Source organism: Caloenas nicobarica, chromosome 5 (assembly GCF_036013445.1).
Source record: "Caloenas nicobarica isolate bCalNic1 chromosome 5, bCalNic1.hap1, whole genome shotgun sequence".
NCBI classification, from domain to species: Eukaryota; Metazoa; Chordata; class Aves; order Columbiformes; family Columbidae; genus Caloenas; species Caloenas nicobarica.
The window spans coordinates 59,363,959-59,388,018 of record NC_088249.1 but is presented as its reverse complement, the minus strand read 5'-3'; the positions used below and the strand labels follow the sequence as shown (position 1 = coordinate 59,388,018).

At 38.9% G+C, this 24,060-nt stretch overlaps 1 protein-coding gene across 14 annotated transcripts in view; it reads left to right on the top strand.

Moving 5' to 3' along the window:
* The window catches only part of PPFIBP2 (PPFIA binding protein 2), a 108,422-nt gene that overhangs the window by 29,643 nt on the left and 54,719 nt on the right, over window positions 1-24,060 (top strand). For 12 of the 14 annotated variants that reach the window (XM_065636539.1, XM_065636534.1, XM_065636533.1 and 9 more), the window contains exon 4: window positions 4,602-4,816. In XM_065636539.1, coding sequence (XP_065492611.1) covers window positions 4,602-4,816 — 215 coding nt within the window. Of the gene's footprint in view, window positions 1-4,601; window positions 4,817-16,967; window positions 17,100-17,242; window positions 17,758-24,060 lie in introns of those variants that run through there. The other 2 variants (XM_065636536.1, XM_065636535.1) reach the window with 2 other exon arrangements.

Below are 24,060 nucleotides of genomic sequence, written 5' to 3'. Positions count from 1 at the left end.
TTCTACGATACATATACCGTGCAGCAACACTTAACCTCTTTCATTTGCTGTCTGTATGTGGAAACCAGAGCTTCTTGAGCTGATTGGAATGTCTTGGTTCCAATATCTACCTTCCTTTCTTTCTTTCTTTCTTTCTTTGATTAATTGTATTCCAGTTGTACACTAGGAAACCATGGTGTTGAGTATTGTATAAACATAATGACAAAAGATTCCCCCATGTCTTGTTTACCCCTGGAAAAAAATGAGGCACAGGAAGATTGTGACTTGCTCAAGGATATACAGTGAGTCTTTTTTCAAGGGTTCCAAACTGCACTCATTTTTCCTGAGTATAAAATTCTACTGCTTGAACCACGTTCTTCTCCACTTCAACTATCTATAATCAAGCTACACAAATTAATCATTGTTAATGGTAGATTATACTGGTAACCTGTAGTGTTCTGTTTGCACTGTGGCATGGCTTTTTTTGTATCAGTCTGCAAGAAGATCCAAATTCTTACTGTCTGGTGCTAAAACTTAATGTGCTTTGTAGCATGATGATGTAAAGGTTTCAACTAACGCAAAGAAATATAATGATTTACTCCTATGCACTTTTACTTCTGTTTTTCAGGGTGTGTTCTTGTTCTTCTGGCGAGCAATATATATTCTACTTAATATGAAACTACATGGAAAGCAAATAAGAGAAGCAAGCCTGTGATTCATTTGAATTTAAGCAGTGAAACAGGAAGCTGTCTGAATTAAAATGCTGAGTTGAACTCTGCATTTCTGCTTTTATATCACTTCTTTACCCTGTGCTTTAGTTATTGTGTTCAGAGGAATTCTTCATTCTCATTTTCAGCGAGGAGAATAAAAGAGACTACAGTGGCAACCCAAGGCAAACCAGTTTAAAAATAATTTCACAAAGAAATGTATGCAGGTGTGTGATGGGGAGGTGTTAAGGGTCATGTTCTCTCAGCGATGCACTGAGGCCTGTGGGCAGCTCCTGTTCCAGACAAGGAGAGTTACTCAAGGGGAGGGCTTTGTAACTTTTGTTGAGTACTCTGGCACCAACCCAGCAAAGCAAAGCACTTTTAAGTCCTTGCTTAATATTTTGGATCCCAGTGACTTGAAACCAGTGGAATTTTGATTGCTGAAAGTTAGAACATTTAGCACTTGTCAGAATTCTGCCTTCTATTCTCGGCATGATAAGGGTATAGATATGGTTTGAGTTTTTGGTTGGTTTTCTTTCTGATGGCATCAGATGTGGGTACATTCTTCTCTCAGCAGTGCCTGCTTTTCGAAGTCTAAACACAAATCTTGGATAGTACTGATATATATATATATATTTAATCATTTCTTTCATGGATAATAACCTCAGTTAAAGATTTAAAATTATGAATTAAATCAAGCCTTTCAGTCTCTACTTCCTTCATTTAACTTTAGTTGGTATTAATCAGAGATGTTTTTCCTTTCAAGGTTTAATGGAACTAGTGCATGTAAGAATTTACAGACAGTTCACTTGTACGATCATTGCATCTTTATTCATGTAAGCAAACACTGTGCTGTCCGTTTACTATTATTAGCTAAGAAAATTTTGAAGTATCTTTACTGACTTCTGCAGTTTAAAATCCTCTACTATTTATGCTCAAAATGAATTCCCAGTCATAAGTATGGGGTAAGTCATCAGATACACCAACTTTTGTGTGTTTTTAGGTAGTTCAGGGAACATGAGTTTGCCATAAGGATGTCTTTCATTATTTTCTGATTGCATCTCTTTTTGTTAGCAATGAATAGAAAAATATTTCCTTCTTCTGACTTCTTTTTTATTTCTTATTTCATAAAAACTTGAATGGAAGAAAATATTAAAGATTATGACTTTTACTTCATACCTGAAGTATTGGTTGTGGGCCTGAAAGTTTGTGCGGTTTGTTTGGATTGTGTGGATTTTTGTTTGTTTGTTTCTTTCTTTCTTTCATCTGTATATAAAGAGTATTCACATAAATAACATGAAGAATGCTATAGCAGAATGCTCCATTAAGTTTTCCCCATTCCTATCTTTTTTTAAATTGTCAGTTCATTGGAAGGGTAGCTAGCAAAGCTGATCATGTAGTAACTCTGGATCATGTCTGCTTTTCTGACGTGAAAAGTACTTGCTGAGCAAACAGAAAAAAATAGCACAGAGTTTTCAAAAAAAAAGAGTGAGAATACTAGTTTAAAAGCCGTAATGTCACAATAACCAAGCACTACACATCCTTAAACATGGCAGCAATGCTACTTGAGAAGGCAATGCCAGATTTCGGTTTGTGTATGTATCTCTTTTGGAAAGTAGTGAGCCACTCTGAGTGAATGAAAAGATTTATGAGGTTATATGATCCAAATAGCTCTTACACAATCTGGAAATGTGCTATTTTTAGTTGCTAGAGTTTAACATTAATCTGCATTAGGAAGTAAATAAACAGAAACAACAAAGCTGGCATAAGTAGCTGGGAGTATAGAAATACACAAGAAAACATCTTCTTAGTGCTTAGAATACTCAAATGCAGCAAGCCAGTCAGTTGATCCTCTTCCCAAAAGGAAAAAAAGTCAGGAAGACAAGGTGGTTTACGAGGTGAAGTTGTCTTGTGTAGCAGTCTTTGTAGCACCGGATATTGAAGAAACTTTATCTCAGACATGGTCTTAGCCAGAAATTAAGATGAGATCTCACACTTGAGGTATTAAAATAAACTCGTAAGCAGCAGAAATCAACAGGACCAAACAGGGAATATTCTGAGTTTGAAAAGAGGTTAAGACTATATGAAACGCTCCAGTAGAGAAAACAAAGAGTGTTGCTTTAAAAAAAAATTTAAAAAAAAAATAAAATCCCTACTACAGTGCCTTGCAAAACATTGGAAATTTCTAGGGATGGTTTTTCAATGCTTAAAACAAACAAAATATAAATCATAGAGTAGAATTCAAACCACACATTTTTTTGCAAAGATAAATGATCTGACAGAATTCTTGGTGTCATTAAGACAGTAGTTCAAGAACACCTGGTTAATATTATTTAGAATTTTCCCAAAAATTTTGCATAAAGTGTTCACAAAATGAGAGACAGAATATGGTCTTGGATCAAAAACTGATTGAGATGGGAAACAGGATTAAATGATCAGTTAGCATTTTGGTTAAAAGCTCATCTAGGTGCTGAAGGCATTCCAGTGTACTGAGACCTAGAGTAGAGTATTCAGGAGTGATACGCAGGTATTTGTTGTGTATCAGACTATACATAAAATGAACCACTGGGTTCAAACATAATTTGTAATGTCCAAATTGTGATAGATAAACAACTATAGCAGGCAAACTAACATTGATTAATTCAAAGTAGTGTTCATTCAAGAGGAAAATTTGAATTCTACATTTGGGCTTCACATTAGATACTTCTGCTCAGGAAAAATCTTAGCAAATAATTTTAAAAGGTGAAGATTTCTGTTCCTTTCATAACTAAGATGTAAATAACATTAAACACAGGAGTAAAATGAAGAATAGTGTGGAGATTATTATAATCCCCTTGTGTAGATAAATGATACGGTCTTCTAAGGAATGCTATATGCTGTGCGGATCCAACATACTCCTATAAAATATGTTACAAAATAAAAGGATGTGACAAGTACAATAAGAATGATCAAAATCCTCAGAAAAAATCTTGCATGAAGTCAAATAAAGAGGAAAAATTTGACTGTTTATGCCAGAGGAACAGGAATGAAGACGTGAGTACAATCTATTATGTACCTGAGGCAATGAATTGTAAATAAAAACTGTAAAAAATAGACCAAATAGAAGTTTTCCATCTGACTAGTTCTTAAAGAAACAAAGGGATATTAAATGGAATCAAGATCTGAAATTCAGGACTGAGAAAAGATGGTTCATTGTAGCATGAAGTTCATTGAAACACAGATTATTAAGACAAAAAGATTTGGTGATGTTAGAATTTATGTTATTTATCATTCTTCCATCAAGTGAGATATGTTTGCTGTGCTTATTGTTCTCAAGAAAATAATATTGGTGCTGGAGTGCTGGCGGGAGGGAGGTGGTGTAATTTAGAGAGCTATTTGTAATTTAGAGAGCTAGCAAACTCTCATGAACCTTTTTTATTGCTAACTTTTTGGATTTTGTTCTCTGTGGGAGGGGTTTAAAACTACTCAAGGTCACATATTTTTCTAGTTCTGGTAACACAATCTATTTTCATCTAAGTTTCTTGTCAAAGGACTGCATCAATCTTCCTTACATTGCTTAACACTGCTCTGTGTGGGGACTTGTAACTATGTAGCTGAGAAGTTAGTGACATCTCATGGTAACCATGGAAAATTACAGGTGATTTGTGGTAAGGGTTTTGTATTTGTAATTTAACGGACATTGCAAATGTTCCCTAACTCAACAATATTTTTTTAATATGCTTGTATGTACCTCTGACATTGAATTCTCCAGTATTTGTTAAATATCTAGAGACTAACTCAAGTATTTCCAAGCCTGAAATACAGACATTTGTCAGCATCTGAAGCCCAAAAGTTGTAGTGTGTGGAACCTATATATTTGCCACTTACAAAACAATTATTTAATATTATTGTCTCTCCTGTTTTTATTTATTTTAGGTACAAAGTCAGCTACAGAGTATGCTAATAGTGGTTATGATATTGTGTCACCTGCTCCATCAGTATACTTGGGCACATTTCAAATTTTGCATCTCCTGGAAGATCTAAAGATGGCATTGGAAATGCTAGAGGATCCTCAAGAGAAAGAAGCCCTGCGGAATCAAATTCCAGGGGCCACAGCAGTGTGTATACGGGAATGGCTTGAAGATAATCTGGTGAGTAGTAACTTATAATTTTTCCATTTTGTTTGCAAACACAATTGATTCAAGCATTTTGATACTTCTGTTATTTTTGTAATAACTGAAATCTGCATCCTTAGGGAACTGCAGGGGATGGCAAGCAATCATAGAAAGCTGAAGATATTACCACTTCATGTGCTGATTACTAAAACAATGCAGATATAGGAGTATAAGAAGTTGGTAACAGACCTTATGTTTCCTTGGTGAGAGAAAATACAGTAAAAATGAACTACTAAAAAAAGTCACATTTTCTGTAGGGTTTGTTGGTTGGTTGTTTGGTTTTGGTTTGTTGGACCTTTGCTGGAGATAACAGACTGTTCTATAACTTTTCGTTTTAAAACTACCCATCTGGAATATAGTGGCATTGTCTGTTGAAGGGACAAGTAGGAAAAACATGGATCATTCTCCTGTGCTTTTCCTTGCTACGTTTCTTTTACCATAACTATCAGTATGAATCTCCAGAGTACCTTGTACACCAGGCAGTGGTAGCAGTAAAGCTCTAACTTCTGAGACATTCATATTGAGATAGATGAGGAATAAACATCTGACTATATTGGAAAAGATGGAGGCTCACCAGGTGAAAAGCAAATCTTTAAACAGACAGGCCTTACAAAGAAAAGACCTATTGGATGCAAAGGAGGAGAAACAGCAGGTCCTGCCAGAACACTCCTCTGCACCAAACCTGCCTTTGCAAGTGAATGGTGGTTTCCTAAAGAGTAAAAGCTACTTATCACTTTCTCAACTTCACATAAGTTTTCTAGATGAATGGATTTTCTTCTGGCTTTCTCAATGCATGTTACTTGTATGTAATCGTGTCTGTAGCTTCTGCTTTTGCTTTTACTTGTCAACTGCTGGTTTGTTGGCATTCTCCACAGAGCGCTGGTCTATGGCTGCGAAGTCCTGTTTGGGACCATATAAGAGAAAGGAATGAGAGTTTGGTACCAGCTTTGAAAGCAAAAGGTGGAGGCAATGTTAAATTCTGATTTATAGTATTAAATTTTGAGTCTGGAAGCCCTGGGAGGTCTCTGAGGCAGAGTATGAGCACACAGTCATAGTTGGGATTGCAGTTTTGAGGACAGAAGATGACTGAACCTTCTTTATATTGTTTGTTTGTATTGGAGTATCATCTAGAAACTAGAGTTCAATTGTACTAGAATGGGAAAAATAACTTCTACAGAAAAGTGCCTCTTGGCCTTATAATTCAAGCAGCTTTGGTAATTGCCACTTAAATGTGCTGAACTACACCTAATGTTTAAATAAACCAGACTGCGGAGTTTATCCATCTGGTCAGCTTTGAGGCACATTGGCTTTTTACTGCTCAGTCAGGAACTTCTGCGATGATGACAGATGCCATAGCTGGTCTCACTAGAGTCTTACCTTCCTTCAGTTCCATAGTACCAAACGCTGGAATTTTTCAGACATTAAATATCACCAAGTTGTGTTTTGTGGGGTTTTTTTTGGTTTGTTTCTGTTTTATGGGGGGGAGGTGGGGGTGGTCGGGGGTGGTGTTTGTTTGGTTTTGTTTGGGGTTTAGGTGGGGGTTTTTTAGTTTTTATTTGTATGATTTGATTTGTTTTTTGGTGAGAGCTGGGTTGGTTTTTGGCTGGTTGGGTTTTTTAAAACAATTGTAACTGTTATGTTATTTGGTCTGTCTGTTATAGGTGTGAATACCAAAGATGTGGGAAAATTTACATATGCCTAGATTGTGAAAATTTTAGACATTGTGTTTCATACCTGATACTACCCTGATTATTCCCTCTTTTGAAAACATCGGCTTCATTCCTTTTTTTATGGAACCATTGATAGGCATTTGGTGTTTGTGATTTGGTGGAGTTGGATTTTGTTCTTATCATCTACAATCCTCTAAGGGAAAAGGAACACCATTTGTGGAACTAAAGGTGTGCTACTCAAAAAGGCTTCTTTTTGCGTTTCTGTGGTCTGGGATCTGTGAATGTATCAGGTTCTTGAGTTTACAGTATAACTAGGCACAGTAACTGTGCTGCCACTGCTTTCAGATAGATGAAATGGATTTGACAAGGTTAGCACTGAATTTAGAAAGATAATTACTAAATATCATAGAATGAGGATTTAATAGTTGCTGGAACTGCACAAATCTTTCAACAAAGCTAAAATGCAATAAAGCAACATTGTATTTGCATCATTTAATTATAGACTTTTAACTACTTAAGAACTGTACTGAAATTTTTGCCTCGAAGTGAATGTCTGGAGTGTTTTACATGCTTTACAATTGTAAATTCTTTGGCCTTAAAAACAGAACAAAAATACCTGAGGATTATTATGGAGAGTTCATATAAAACGGTTTTGTTTACAGTTTCAATGCTTCTTGTTAAATATTTTAGTATTGCAAGTCACCACAGGACATATCACAAAGCAGGTAGTAATTTCAGCATTAAAAATTAACTGCTGCAGTAACAACTGACTGTGTTTGACGCAATGAGCTATGAGAGAATGTATTTAGTTATAGTTTAATTTCATAACTCTAGCCCCTTTTTTTTTTTATGCTATACATCTTTATGGAACCCTTTTCTGAGTAAAGAGGAACCCTAATGTTCTTACAGTGGTCCTAAAATTATTTTAAACCTGAGTGAAAGCCTCATTTCCAGGATCACAAAACATGATCTTCCTTCCAGCAGAACATTTATATTTAAAGCAAGTCACTTCACCATGTATCTTTATATACTGACCCTTAAAGTGCTGATTCTTGAAACCTCATTAGTATTTTCCTGATCATGTTTTTTCTTGGAAGCCTAATTCTGAAAACCTTTCTAAGTGTTCTAAATTTGAAGAAACAGAGAGAAGAGCAGAAAAAACAGTAGAGGAATGTGTTCTAGAGGTAGTTTGTTAAAATAATTTTATTTGCCTTATGATATATGCTTTGCTTTGTCTGATTTCATTCTCTGTGTTTTTGAAGTGGTAAAACCAGGCTTTTTAGCAGAAATATGATAAGTTTCTTAGAGTCTTTATTGCCATTTGGTCACAATTAACATTCAGAAGAGATCGTTTCCACTGCGTGTTAAAATCAAGGAATTTCCCACCCCTCCAGTGGCTTCACAGGGCCAGGAAACTCCAGTTCAGAACTCTGACTTAAGTGGAGCTTGTGAATTTTGAAATTACTTCAAAGCTTTCTGTTAAGCATGTGTTAAAGCGCTCCGCTCAAACATAATCACTGGTCTCTTTATTTCACTTTTGTCTAAGATTCGTTTTACAGAGTTATCTGTGCAGAACAGAGACAGAAAATGACTGCAATACAGGGCACTTCGATAAACTTGCAAACTTGCTTTTATGAAAGTATCAGTAGAATTTTTCAGCAACAGCTGAGTGGGAAGAGAATATATTCTGAGCAAAGCCAGTTAGAGCCAGTACACTTATCTGCTGGTCGATTTGACTGTGGAACTAGTCAACTGTTGAGAGCCGCGATGGAGCTATATATAGCTGAATCTTCCTATTGCCAAGTGGTATTAACACATGTTAAATTGAAAATGGACCAGTAGAGCCTGCTTGGGACAGTGCAGAAAAGTCGTCATTCTGCAAGCATTCGTGTTTATTTTTGCCAACTTGAAACATTAGATGGATGTGTTTTCTGAGCAGTAGTCAGAGTTGAAAGTTGTATGACCCAGGTCTCCACTGTGCTTCAGCTCCTTTTCAATGAGTTGATGATGCAAGGCCTGAACTGGGAGATCTGGTCCTCTCAGAGTTCCCCAAGCATGTTGGAGCAATTCACAGCGCACAAGAGATATCGGAGAAGTGTCCGTCGTGTGTGCAGCTATTTATGAATACTAGAGAGTGTCTTGGAGCCAGTGGAAAAGGGGTGTACACAGCTTGCATGGGATTTTTCTGAACCAGGCCTATTTTTGTTAATGTCCTGTGGGGTTGCTTTGTCTGGGAGTCAACCCTAATATCTCTGACTATGACAGCAGAGGTGGGAAAATCTTCTCTGCATGAAGAACTAATAGAAGCTTAAAAGTGAGTAGGGCTGATTTAGGTTTCCTTCTTCAAATGACATGGTGAGATTGGTTTTCAGCATTTTCTTTCACCAATGTGGTGATCAGTAATGCCACCTTTAAACTACAACGACCAGAAGTGATTAAACAGAATTATGTTATGGCCTTAGGCTTAGAGTGCTCATGGGAGAAAGGTGTTATTCCTGTTATAATAGCAGGGCCTGTATTTTTATATGTTGTTTTCCAAGATTTCAAGGTTGTCTACCAACATATTGTGAAGTTTAGCCCAGGAGGCAATCCTCACCTACCTGGGCTGTCCACATCTTGATACTGGCAGAGGAAATAGAGGACTGCTCTGTAGGAAGCCATGATTGTATACAGAAATTCCATGTTAGCCTTCACAAGGATTAATACAATTTATTCAGTTCCATTTATCTAAGACTCTTTCAGCTGTTGGCTTCAGTGCTTTCTTTCACACTAAGTGACTGAATATCGCATTAGTTCGTCTTTCCTTTTGTGTCTAAGGTTATGCATGGTGTCCCTTTTTCATTTCACACTATGATCTGTCACTAGGATTTCTAGCTGCATTGCTTTTCACTGATTTAAATATAATACCCTGTATTATTAAGGAAGTTGATGAGGCCTTCTACAGGCAGCTGAGAGCAGCCTCACAGTCACAGGCCCTGGTTGTCATGGGGGATTTTAACTACCCTGATGTTTGCTGGAAGGACAACTCAGACAGCCATCCACAGTCCAGGAGGTTCCTCCAGTGCACTGACGATAACTTCCTTATGCAAATGGTGGATGAGCCAACTAGGAGAGGAGCACTGCTGGATCTCATCCTCACTAACAAAGACGGTCTGGTTGAAGCAGCGAAGGTTGAGGGCTGCCTTGGTTGCAGCGACCATGAGATGGTGGAGTTCAGGATCTCATGTGGCAGGAACAGAATACCAAGCAGAATCGCAACCCTGGACTTCAGCAGGGTGAACTTTGGCCTTTTCAAACAATTACTAGGGGAAATCCCATGGGCAAGGATATTTGAAGGTAAAGGGTTCCAAGATAGTTGGTTAGCATTCAAGGACTGCTTCTACCAAGCTCAAGATCAGAGCATCCTGACACGTAGGAAGTCAAGGAAGGGAGCCAGGAGATCTGCGTGGTTAAACAGGGAACTGCTGGGTAAGCTCAAGTGGAAGAGGAGAGTTTACAAATCATGGAAGGAGGGGCTGGCCACTTGGGAAGTATATAAGGCTGTTGTCAGAGGATGTAGGGAGGCAACTAGGAAAGCTAAGGCCTCCTTAGAATTAAACCTGGTGAGAGGGGTCAAGAACAACAGAAAGAGCTTTTTCAAATACATGGCAGATAAAACTAACACCAGAGGCAATGTAGGCCCACTGATGAATGGGGTGGGTGCCCTGGTGACAGAAGATACAGAGAAAGCAGAGTTACTGAATGCCTTCTTTGTCTCTGCATTGCCGGAGGCTGTCCTGAGGAGCCCCGTACCCCTGAGGCCCCAGAGGAAGTCAGGACAATGGAGGAGTCTGCCTTGGTTGATGAGGACTGGGTTAGGGAGCAATTAAGCAATCTGGATATACATAAATCCATGGATCCAGATGGGGTGCATCCGCGGGTGCTGAGGGAGCTGGCTGAAGTTATTGCTAGGCCACTCCCCATCATCTTTGCTAAGTCGTGGGGAATGGGAGAGGTGCCTGAGGACTGGAGCAAAGCAAATGTCACTCCAGTCTTCAAAAAGGGCAAGAAGGAGGACTCAGTTAACTATAGACCAGTCAGCCTCACCTCCATCCCTGGAAAGGTGATGGAACACCTTATTCTTGGTGTCCAAGGCATATCAAGGATAAGAGGGTCATTAGGGGCAGTCAACATGGCTTCACCAAGGAGAAGTCATGCTTGACCAACCTCATAGCCTTTTCTGAGGACATAACCAGGTGAATGTGGTCTACCCTGATTTCAGTAAAGCATTTGACACAGTCTCCCACAGCATCCTCGCTGCTAAACTGAGGAAGTGTGGTCTGGATGATCGGGTAGTGAGGTGGACTGGGAACTGGCTGAAGGAAAGAAGCCAGAGAGTTGTGGTCAATGGGGCAGAGTCTGGTTGGAAACCTGTATCTAGTGGAGTGCCTCAAGGGTCAGTACTGGGACCAGTACTATTCAATATATTCATCAACGACTTGGATGAGGGAATAGAGTGCACTGTCAGCAAGTTTGCTGATGACACCAAACTGGGAGGAGTGGCTGGCACACCAGAAGGCTGTGCTGCCATCCAGCGAGACCTCAACAGGCTGGAGAGTTGGGCGGGGAAAAATTTAAAGAAATATAACAAGGGCAAGTGTAGAGTCTTGCATCTGGGCAGGAACAACCCCAGGTTCCAGTATAAGTTGTGGAACAACCTGTTAGAGAGCAGTGTAGGGGAAAGGGACCTGGGGGTCCTGGTGGACAGCAGGATGACCATGAGGCAGCACTGTGCCCCTGTGTCCAGGAAGGCCAGTGGCATCCTGAGGTGTATTAGAAGGACTGTGGTTATTAGGTCGAGAGAGGTTCTCCTCCCCCTCTACTCTGCCCCGGTGAGACCTCATCTGGAATATTGTGTCCAGTTCTGGGCCCCTCAGTTCAAGAAGGACAGGGAACTGCTGGAGAGAGTCCAGTGCAGATCCACAAAGATGATGAAGGGAGTGGAGCATCTCCCTTATGAGGAAAGGCTGAGGGAGCTGGGTCTCTTTAGCTTGGAGGAGACTGAGGGGCGACCTCATGAATGTTTATAAATATGTAAAGGGTGAGTGTCATGAGGATGGTGCCAGGCTCTTCTTGGTGACAACCAATCATAAGGCAAGGGGCAATGGGTACAAACTGGAACACAGGAGATTTGACCTAAATATGAGAAGAAACTTCTTCTCAGTGAGGGTAACAGAACACTGGAACGGGCTGCCAAGGGGAGTTGTGGAGTCTCCTTCTCTGGAGACAATAAAAACCTGCCTGGACATGTTGCTGTGTAACCTCATCTGGGTGTTCCTGCTCTGGCAGGGGGATTGGACTAGATGATCTTTTGAGGTCCCTTCCAATTCCTAACGTTCTGTGATTAATTTAACAAGCATAAATGTATAAAAGTAAGTGCTATAAAGTATCTGCTTTTTTAACTGTAGCTAGAAGAAACATTGGAAAATGTTTTCCATAAAGTAATTAACAGAGGGATTGGTAAGAGAGAATTATTTCATTAAACGGTGATGCTAACAGGTATGGTAAGAGAATTATTTCATTAAGCAATGGTGCTAACAGATAAGGTATAAAGGTAATGGTCATGTAAAGAAGCTAGGGGCAAAATTTTCTTCTTAAAGGTCTTGTATGAATTTGGAGGCCTTACTTGAATGTTAAAAGAAGGGCATAATTTTGAAGTATTTCTGTCTGTAACCTTTATTCAGATTTCACAGAATTTGCATAGGTCAACCTTTCTCATTTGCTAAATATTATCTGTTATGACAAACATAGCAATAATATAATTCACAACAAAAATATTTTGTTCTTTTTCTGAATAGTATGCTAATACTAGTGGTAAACAGACCCGTATTTACTTAAAATGCAACTATTAGTAAATATACTTTTCAGTTTTTGTGATCTTTCAAAAATGAAAACAAATCATGCCTATTTTAGACATAGTATTCAAGATGTTGGCATGCTATTCTTTTTCATATGTAGATAAACATGTGCACAATTTTCTTGAAATAATGAAAAGCTTAAGAAAATAATGGTTGTCTATTCCTCATCAGAAATAAGGGATTGTAAAGGTTTATCTGCAGCTTACTCTGGTTTGGTTTGTTGCTTTTGTTTTGTTTCTTTGTTTTGGTTTTGGGCTTTTTGTGGTTTGTTTGTTTAATAATTTTTCTTGTTCTGAAATTTAAAAGAGAAAATCTGATGTGTGTCATATTGAGGAGGGGCAAAATATTACCTCGTAATGTGATTAATGTATGTGCAAATATTTGGTAAATATCCTGTTTCAAATATTTCTTATACTTATTTACTGTTTACTTAGTAATTTCAGCATTTCTTTGAAACCTTTCAGACTGAATTATTTTAATATGTTGTCTGGTAGAACGTAAACATATTTCTTTAAATATTTCCTTTACATATAAGTATACTCTTTCCTTGCCTACAGCAGCTGGGATGGGAGTGTTCACAGTCATTTTGTTGTTCTGTTAAGTACAAAATATTTCTTAGTTTTTGTGCAAAAACATAGTACTCAAGTTTCTTACAATCTACATTTTCTTCTAAATAAGTTTCATGCAAAAACTTACAGTTCTTCTAGAACTTGGGCTGGAAAAAGTATTTCAGCATATGGCAAGGAATGTTTGAAACGGCCAAGAATGTGCAAATGTCTGTGGATGAATTAATAAACAGTAACTTCATCTAAGTATTGGTAATACATTCTTTATGCAAGCCAAGGGAAGAAACCTACTTATTATTTGAGCAATGACCAGAGAGGAACAGTAGAGCTAGAGATCCGTGATCTCACACAGCCTGCAGATGGGGATGACTCCAAAGATGTCAGCAGCTGTTTGAAGTATTACCCACCCCTCCACCACCCCCAAATACGCAACAAGGGTGAGGGCTGACCGTGCTGGCTTGGAACTAATGGCCATTTAAGTCTGATTATTTCTGAAATACAGATTTTAATCAAAGAATTAAGCCATTTGGATTGAGCGCATTTTATGCCGGGAAAGGAATATTTGTTCATGGTTCTACATAACATTATTTCTCGTCCGTTTCCCAGGATATTTGTTGTGGTTTGCTTTTTAAATTATCACAAATAAAGCAAATGTGCCCATATACAGAATGCAGTATTTTTTTTCCTTTTCCTCCAAGAGTTTCATCTTTCTTTGTCACTTAGGCATTATCAGCTAGTCATGATTAAGAGAAATTATCTTGCTGGAAATGCTTAATCTAGACTTCTGAAGCCATTCTTCACTATGTAGAAAGGATTTCTTCATCCATTGTCTTTTACGCAAATGGCCTGGATTTCGTTTTACACAAGTATTCCTGTGCAGGCATATTCTCATATTCTCTCTCTCTTTCATCACTCTGAAACTCTCTCCTTTTTCTGCTGCATGAGAATGACAGGTGTGTGAATTGACATGCTGAGGAAATTTTTCCCTTTTAAAATCTGGTCCTATTCCCTTTGTTTCCAAAGCAGTCCAAACACTAGGCTTGGGAAGAGCACAGAGTAATGGATGTAGGAAAAGTTGATACTACTTCTCGGTAATGAGTAATTTTTTTTTTGTATGTCCATACTGGACTCTCTCCTGATGAGGTTGGAAATATGCATAGTGGGTCATTTCAATTCCTGGCCTGAAAAGCCCAAGTGTACATTCTTTTGGTGTTTTCAGACACTGATGGGTTTGGAACCAAAATAACCCAGAAGTCATTGCTGAAAGGAAGAGAGGTGCTGTGCACACAGACCTGGACCTGGTGGAGGCTGAAGAGCTTCTGCTCTGCTGCCTGATCCCCTGCCCTCCAACCTCCCAGACAAGGCAGTGCCAACACCAGAACCCTATTGACAGTTTGCATTTGTGCTGCTCTGAAAGATCACAAAAACCTGTGTTTTAGCACAAATTTAAGTGAATAAAAGGTAAAATTGCTAGAATAACAGTAATAAATATAATTTCATAGTGTCCATAGGGCCTTAGCTTGGTGGGAGAGCCAGTGGAAAAGCAAACAGCTCTGTGCTTCTTCAGCTCCAGTGTTGGTAGGAGAAGGGGAAAACACTGGAGAGTCAGGTTGCTCTTTCCTTCACAGTTCTAAGAGGATTTGTGGATGTTTCCCTTGCCTCTTCATAGGTCTGGTGTAGAGGGATGCGAGAAGGGCAACTGCTTGTTTAAAGCATTCTGTTACTTTCAGTTTCAAAGCAGTTACAGCATGTTTGTTTACTAGTTGAAACAGATTTAAAATCTCGTTTGAAATACTTGACATTCTGACTAATAAAGTAATGGGTTGCTTAGCTGAGTGTATTTATGGGTTATATATCAGCAGACATTCAACATGGCATTTATATTGCCATAATGTGTATTTTGATTTATTTTTGGAGATGGAACTGAAGAAAACAAACTATTTGGTGGGGGGAGTAATAGGTAGATCCTTCTCTCTGGGGTAACACTTGAGGATGGTGGTACTGCAGTGATCGTGGGGGATTTTTGTTTCTTTTTTAATTCTCCGTTGAACCAGAAGTTAGTGAAGAACTAAACACAGACGTAGAATTCCAAAAATAAGAAAAAAAATAGTGGTAACCCGATGAAGCAATCCCCAGATTGCAACATATTTTCCATATTTTCACACTGCCCAGAGAAGCTAACCTGCTTTTCCAGCGAAACGGAAAAGTATACTAAGCAAATCTGGGACAATGGATTTGCATTCAGGTGATGTCTGAAACTTTCTCAGTCCAAAGCTCAAACAGGCCGTAAAGTTCAGCATGCAGGTGACAGGCTAGAAGTGAACATGTGACTGTCTGGAATGTATGCTGTCAACATTCATGGCTGATAAGATGCAGAAAATTCAGACACGTTTACCTTTTAATCAGGAAGAATGACTGTAACAGAATCAAGAGGCCCTTGCCTGAAATCCAGGATAAATGACAAGGCAGAAATAAGGTATGTTTGTCATTTTATATACTTTTAAGAGGAGAAATGGATACTCACCGAGCTGCAGACACTACACTGAGGCACTAATAAGTGGAATGCTATAGTTTTCCTGTAGCTTTTTTTAAAATTGAAAGCAAAATCATTAAGAGATAATGTGTGGTGGAATGTTTTAAGACAGGTATGTTTCCTCCTTCATTAAATAAGCCTGAAATGAATCGTAGAGCCTGTATTTCGAAATGGGTGAAATGTGGAACTTGTGGCTCTGTAGTGGGGGTGCTATAGGATATGCAGTACTTGGAGATAAAGTTTTATGTATTTGCTGTTCTCTATAATTAGCTAACTTATTTTCTGGCCGGTGAAAAAAAGAAAAAGGCCTTTAGGTGTAGGGAGTTCATGTTTTAATGTCAAGAAAACCCCTATTCAGTCTTCAGTTTGTCAGCCATGACAGAGGCTGTTGTGCATAGAGAAGTGTACTATATTAAGTACATCTTAATTTTTATAATTTTCTTTTTTAAGAATGGACCATTGACAGTATGCTAAAGCTTTTGCCAGATGGTGTGAGCTATCCAAGCAATAGCTGTTCTCATCAACTTTAAGATAGCATAAAAACTTGTACGACTAGCGTAGAATAAGTACATTCTATGTATAGAGCAACACAAGTCCTCTTCATATCAGTCTTGAGGCATGGTCTACTTTTGGAAACTGACTGCTCTTTTATCCTGTCACATTTACTGAGGATTTTAGGTATCCTAGCACCTTTAGACGCCTTGCAGGACTAGCTTTCTAAAAAGCATTCATATTTTTCTTGTCACGTGACTTTAAGTAACAACAGGTAATTAATACATGAAGAAAGCTGGAAGTCTAGGTTTATATCCTTCCCTCTTACTTTTTGAGAATGGTTGAGATAATAAAACCCCACATCCCTTACAGAAACTCTTTCATGTATCTGTGACTTTCACAGTTTGGAATGTGAGTAGATGGCTGAGGCGGGTCCCTATAAGAACTGCTTTTCAGGGTATTAAACAGCTTCAGACTTTGCGTTCTTTATATTACATAGATCATTAGTATGATGGGCAGGTTTGACACTGGCTCTTCCAAATTGCTGTTTTATTTCGCCTTAAATGCAGGAGTGAGTTTGGCTGTAGAAGCTGAAGAAAACAGGGAGATAAGTAAATTTTCTGACATCATCACAAAAATCCCATGGGGACAGTTGTGGTTTGCTCTTACTAGGCATTGTCCAAGCAGTCAGTCCTTGTGTGTGCAACAATCTGTTCCCAGTTTAAGACCAAAGTCACTTTTAACCAGTGGGAGATACCACATTAAAACTGGAGTTTATTAGGAGAAAATAAAACTTAATCATAATTACTGTGCGGAGGCACTAGAGGACACCCCAGTAACAGGCAATACTTTTAAACTTCCTTTCTTGCCAGAGCATTGCTTTGCATAAGCATTTATCTTGGTGTTGCAAGTTTGAAAAGTTGCCATGCTGTGAGACTTCAGCTTCAGCAGAGGCAGACAAAAATCTTCGAAGGGTATCATCATCTTCTGTTAAGATGGAAAATTGCCTCTTTGGCAATAGCAGTATTTATGGGATAATTAACTTATCCACAGACTCGTCCTTGAATTCCTCCTCTTTTATAATGTCTTTTGAGACAACAGGCAAGTAATTCAAAGAGCAAAACTTATTTTTAGGTTTAGTCTGAGCCTGAAATAAACTGAGAAGGCTGAGTAGCGTTACGATAAACAGGGAGTAAAACAGAGACAGGAAATAGGGGGTCTTAGTAATGAGTTCCAGGCACTCTTGAAACAGAAAGCCAGAGAAGGCATTACTTGAAAATAGTTTCTCAGTGACAGTTTAATAATTTTTAGCTTGTTATTCAACATTAAAAGGGAACAGTTTCTGTGGATTTATACTATTTTTGAAAGATCCTTTTTAAAAGATCATTTAGCAAGTTAAATTTTTGACGTTTTTAGAGTTACATTGTTCTTGTTGCTAACCAATCTGCTGTTTAAAAAAACCAGATGTTTGGAGGAGAGTCTGAAGTTTATACAGTTGTGTTTTATATATACATCTGTGGGAAGCATTTGGGATAAGAGTGTGGGACAGAGGCAGATTTAGCTTAAAATGCGAACACACATTTAAGATTTTAGAAATTGAGGGTTGAAAGGGGGTGAAGTCACAGCGATATTCTTTAGAACAAAGCGGTGTGCTTGCTTCCAAAAGTTTCTTTTAACCCTGGGAATGTGACTGCTGCAATGGGCCCAAAGCATGGATGGTGAGATTGATATCTACAAGCACTTCACGTGGCTAAAGAGGGTAAGTGATTTGCTGGGCTTTGTTTTCTCTTTGTAAATGCACTTTAACAAATCTTAGTCAGAATTCTCAGCTTTGCGAAAGGGAACGTGTCGAGTGCCTCAGACATAAAATACTGTAAGTTTCTTCATGAGAAATGAATTAAAGACTTTTCTTCATGTAGGAGGAAGAGGCTTAGGGAGGGGGGAGAGAATCAGCTGTCTTTGTCTTTAAAAATGAAACTCTAGGATTAAACTTTGAACAAATGGCAATAGATTCTAGCAAGTGCTCGTGCTTGCCTGAGATTGTAATACAACAAAGCAAATCCTGCATGGGAATGTATAGCAAAAAAAGGAGAATATGTTGTTTACCACGTTGTGCTTTAAAATGAAAAATGATTTGCGCTAGTTCACTTAATCAACTCTTCATCACAGTAAGTGTATGAGACCTTTTAGGATGCCTTTGTTTTGGATGAAAATGCTGGTACATTTTTCCTGCGCATGTTACTCTGACAAAATTATTTTTTTTAAAAAGACACAGTGCTATTAAAATCATAATTTTGTGATGAACTGTCTGGACATGAATTAACTGCCTGAGATTGTTTTTGTCTTCCTGTAAAAGAAAAAAGTAGGTTTGTGCAGTTGTATTGTCACCTTGGAAAAATCACTTCATCTTTGTCAGCTTTTAGATTTTTTAGATTCTAAGTATTTATTTAATTTTCAGTGTTCGAAAAATACGTGAATGCAATGTGAATAGATCCTTCACAGTATTCTGTTTATTAAATTATAATATTAATTTAATTGTCGTGTAAGCAGCACACCCTCTCATTATACTTTTAAAATCTGTATGAACCTGTGTGTACTTGCAAATTCTACGCATGCCATTTATGTTAGTGTTTCTGTGTGGCACTGGATTAAAAACACACGTATATATATGCATATGCAATCTGGTTTTTTACTAGCAGTAGAAACATAAAGTGTAGGTAAATACTTACATGAAATGTGGTTAGAACTTTAATTTGGGTAGTTTCTTGAATGAATATAAAATATTAATGATATAATGTTAGTCTTTAGTAAAAGCTTGAGACTCTTGATGTTAATTTACAAAATATTTACATCAGGTTCTGGAAGCTCTTACATTTCTGGAGTGTAGATGGGGAGGGGATAAATGGGGAGTGAGTGGGACAGTGAAAGAGAAGAGACAATAGGCAGTAGCAGTTGGTAACACTGTACTATTAGTTTAACCTGTGCTCTGTACACTTATAGTTAAATAACTCTTAGTGTTTTTTACATCACATATTAATTTGTTATTTAAATGAGGTTTTGACTATAGTATGTCTGCCACCTCTGCTTCCCGGTTAAAATTTCATTTCTAAAAAGATAGGTTCGCTAACAAAAGGCTAAGGTGTGCTGTTATCAGGTTGTGTAGCATTCAGAGTGCACTGAGGTCAATAACATGAGAAATACCTTCAAGTACCTTCAAGAAATACCTTCAGTAATACAGGGTGTCTTTGAGATGATTTTCAAGTACTGTGTTTAGAAATAATACTGTGTTCAAATGTAGCACAGGCTTTTACAGAAATTAATAATATTACTATAGTCGCATGTAGTTCTTTTTCTGTAGGGTACACAAAGGACAATATCAATACAGCTGCTTTTCCTTGCAAGCTCTTCAAGGGGGTGAGCACATGGGGGAAGGGAAGAACCGAAAATGATCTTGCATTGTTCACAGGGGAACTTAAGCAGTTTGCTCCCAAATTCCTTTGACAAGTGATTTTAAAAAAAAAAAAAAATGGAACAATCTAAGTTGCTTATTTAATTCTCATGTTCAAGAATCCTAATGTCACATGTCTGGCTCTGATTGTGATAGCATATGAAGATTTCAGGCCCTGCAGTCATAAACTGTTGCTCTTTGGCTGATAATGAAAGTATGAGTACCCTCCAGAGTAACAAATGGCACTTAACAGAGAGTAACTGCAACAGACTTACATAAACCCTTGATGAAATCTGCCGAAGCTGGCTCCGATTTCATCATTAGCAGAAATCACTTCAGAGACCAGAATCAGTTTTGATGTTGAAATTGGTTGGCTAAGCTAGATTTGTATGGTATCTGCGGCTTGGACTGGGTTAGGACAGCAAACAAAAAAATCATGAGATCCAGTTGGGCAAAAGGAAAGATACAACTGCTATTTTCAGATGCTTAGAATAGAGGATCTGGTTTTAAGTAGTAGTCTTGTAACATAATGTATCTAGTAGCATCATGAAACAACAGCAGGGACAAAGCAATATTTAGATTAAATAGAAATAAGTTGTCATAGAATCTTAGAATGGTTTGGGTTGGAAGAGACCTTAAAGGTCGTGTAGTTCCAAGCCCCCTGCCGTGGGCAGAGACACCTAGTAGAAACTTGTCCAGATTGCTGAAAGCCCTATCCAACCTGGCCTTGAACAATTCCAGGGATGAGGCCTCCACAATTTCTCAGGGCAACCTGTTCCAGTGTCTCACCACCCTCATGGTAAAGAATTTCTTCCTATATCTAATCTAAATCTCCCCTCTTTCAGTTTTAAGCCATTACCCCTTGTCATATCACTATATGCCCTTGTAAAAACTCCCTTTCCAGCTTTCTTGGATGTCCCCTTTAGGTACCGGAAGGTTGCTGTAAGGTCACCCTGGAGCCTTCTCTTCTCCAGACTGAACAACCCCAACTATCTCAGCTTGTCTTCATAGGAGAGGTGCTCCAACCCTCTAATCATCTTCGTGGCCCGACTTATGTTGGAGGCCCCAGAGCTGAATGCAGTACTGCAGGTGGGGTCTCACCAGACCAGAGGGGCAGAATCATCACTTTTGACCTACTGGTCACGCTTTTTTTGATGCAGCCCGGGATACAGTTGGCTTTCTGGGCTGCAAGCGCACATTGCCAGCTCATGTTGAGCTTCTCATCAACTAACTCCCCACAGTCCTTCTCCTCAGGGCTGCTCTCAATCCATTCTCTGCCCAGTCTGCATTTGTGCTTGGGATTGTCCCAGCCCATGTGCAGGACCTTGCACATGGTGTTTTTGAACTTCATGAGGTTTGCACAGGCCCACCTCTCAATCCAGTCATGGTCCGTCTGGATGGCATCCCTTCCCTCCAGCATGTCAACCACACCACACAGCTTGATGTCATTGGCAAACGTGCTGAGGATGCACTCAGTTCAACTGTCCATGCCCCAACAGAAATGTTTAACAGCGCCTGTCCCAATACCAGCCCCTGAGGAACGCCACTTGTCACTGGTTACTGGTCTCCATCAAGCCATTGACCGCAACTGCTTGAGTGTGACCATTCAGCCAGTTGCTTCTCCACCACACTTCAGCTCTTTCTTGATATTAACATGACCTGTGAAAAGAGCTGTGCCAAGAATGGCCATAGATATGGACAGAGTAGGCAACAAAATGTAATAGCAGATGGACAGAGCCAATAAACAAGTTAGCCTTTTCTTGGTTGTATATGAAGCACAGTTAATGTATTTTCCTTTGCTTACTGTTTTTTCTTCATTTTACTTTTTTCTGCCTTTTGACAGTAATAAAGATGATTAGTCTGGAGCAGTATTTCTCACAAGGGAAAGAACTTTCTCTGATAATATCTTACCTAATATCAGAAAGACAAAACTATGCAATGGGTACAACTGTACTGTATTTCTTGGCATGGGATACTTTGATGACAATTTCAGAACTGTCATAGCTTATTCTGGCTGAGAAGCTAAATGAGATCTGACATAGGCACATAGTACTGCCCTGGTTTCATGCAGTGTTGTAAGAGTTTGTAACAATGCAGATATTCAAGGATACGTTATTAGTAAGACACAAAGCGCAGCTAAGGAGGTCCCTGAATTTAAATTAAGGAAGGCACATCTCTCAGCAGTCTGTTTCTAGGAGGATATGGAAAAGTTCTTGTGTAGTTCACAGAATCATAGAATGTCCTGAGTTGGAAGGGACCCACAAGGATCATCGAGTCCAACTCCTGTCCCTGATATGACAACCCCACAGTTCACACCGTGTGTCTGAGGGTGTTGTCCAGTCTCTTCTTGAACACTGTCAGGCTTGGGGCCGTGACACCTCTCTGGGGAGCCTGTTCCAGTGCTCCACCACCCTCTGGGGGAAGAACCTTTTCCTAATGTCCAACCTGAACCTCCCCTGACACATCTTTGTGCCATTCCGTCGGGTTCTGTCACTGGTCACCAGACAGAAGAGCTCAGCCCTGCCCCTCCTCCTCCCCTTGTGAGGAAGCTGTAGGCAGCGATGAGGTCTCCCCTCAGTCTCCTCTTCTGCAGGCTGAACAAACCAGGTGACTTTAGCTGCTCCTCATACAGTTTCCCCTACAGTTCTCTTGAAGCAGTTGGTGGGCAGTTTGTGGGAAGCGTTTTGCAGATAACTGGTGTTGGGTTCTTTTACAGGGCCTGAGCATAAATCTGTCACTGTCAAAAGTGTCTGTTGCAAGCTAAGCAACCTGAGATGCTCTCCACACCTGCAGCTGAAAGTGTGTCATCTTTAGCAAATTTTCTTTGGTTCTCCCAAAAGATTTGGGTTAGAGGGGTCACATAAAATTTCTTCTGTTTTCTGTTGCTTTATTCTTATCTTTCTATCTGGCCTTAATTGGAACACACCATTCCGAATAAAAATGGCACAACCACCATTTTGGTACTTAGGCATGTAGGTATAGCCACAAATAATTAACAAACATCACAAATGTAATATTTACTACAGACAGTATTACAGGCTCTCTAAGGACACTGTAAATTAACTGTGCTGTTGGAACTACAGTGAATGGTCTGTAGCAAAATGGAAGGTCTCTTGCCTCTGGAAACTTTGTACAGTGGTAAGGTGTCTTGTTTTGAAAGATGCCTTCATATGAAATGGAAGGCAACTGAGGGCTCTTGTAGCTTGCTTTAGACTTAGTTTGTGAAGGGCATGCAGCACAGAGCTGATGGCTGACCTGAGACAGGTATACATTATTCTTATGCTTTTCTTCCCTTTTTTCTGGATGCTGTTCATAACCTGTACTAGCAAGAGGTGGAGCAATCAAACCCATGCTGTAGCCATTAAACTCATGATATTGAAGATGAATCTTATGACTTTGGTAAGGGTATCTTCCTTTAAGTAATGTAACTGGAGGAGAAAATAGGTATTAGTATTGGGAAAAATTATCCAGATAAAATATAAATGTTTGATCAAAATTCTTTTAAGGGCTACAGAAATTTACCTGGCTCTGTCTTTAAGTAAATTCAGTAAATTAAGTAATTTCAGACTTTATGCTCTTAGCTTCTTCAAAGTGACTGCCACTGTCAGTGAACCAACAAGGAATAACAGCAAATAGAAAATCCTGTCGTTGCATTATTAATTGCCTTCAGATGAAAGGCAAGAATTATAGATTCAGAAATCATGTTCCAGCCTTCTCTTCCTCCTCAAGTACACTGAGTATATTGAGATGGGTGTGTATCTGAGGTAGCTCTAACATGTCAAGAGATTAAAGTTGTTGTATTATACATCCATAGTCAGAAGCCAAAATAAAAATGTTTACTGTGCAGGCCACTCACTCATCACTACACAATAGCAACTACTGTGACTCATAACATCAATTCTGCTGACCCAAAAGACTAATAAAGAGATGAAGAGTTCATACTCTTCTAAATGTTATCAACTCCAAATAGGCTATAAAAAGTCTTGTAGTGTACATTTTCTTGTTCAGAAATATAATACTATGATCTCTGTGCTGCTAGTAGTTTGTGGGAAAACTGACTGGTTGGACTCTGTAGCTATACGCCTTATTTTCAGTTTCTAAACTGCAACAAAAGACAATGCACCAAGCATGTCCGTAATTTTTCCAATTAATGCAAGTATTATAGTTGCCACAGGCAATTATCAGTGGAACTGAAGGTGATTCATGTGACTGAATAAGAAGAGAGGAGGGTTATGACATAATCTGTCTTCTAAAAGAGGCAAGCGACTTGTTGAAAAAGCTCACAAATCACCACTCGAACTGACTGCCAGATTTGTTTTCCCAGCTCCTCCCCTCTCCACAGCACAACACGAGATCCATGGTACTGGTGACAGATTTCAGTGTAACAGCTTGCTGATCAACTTCAGAAGTTGGTATTTTTTGTTTTAAAATTAGCTGTATTGGAGATTCTTTGAGCTGAAACTGAAACAGCACACGTGAGAAGAACATAAACTGGGCTGCATTTGATTTTATTATCTTGCGTATGGACTTGCTTTAAGGGGCTTACTTTTAGAGGCTATCAAGATTGAGCTACAAGTTCTGTTACAGAAGCTTCTGAACAGAACATCTGTGCAG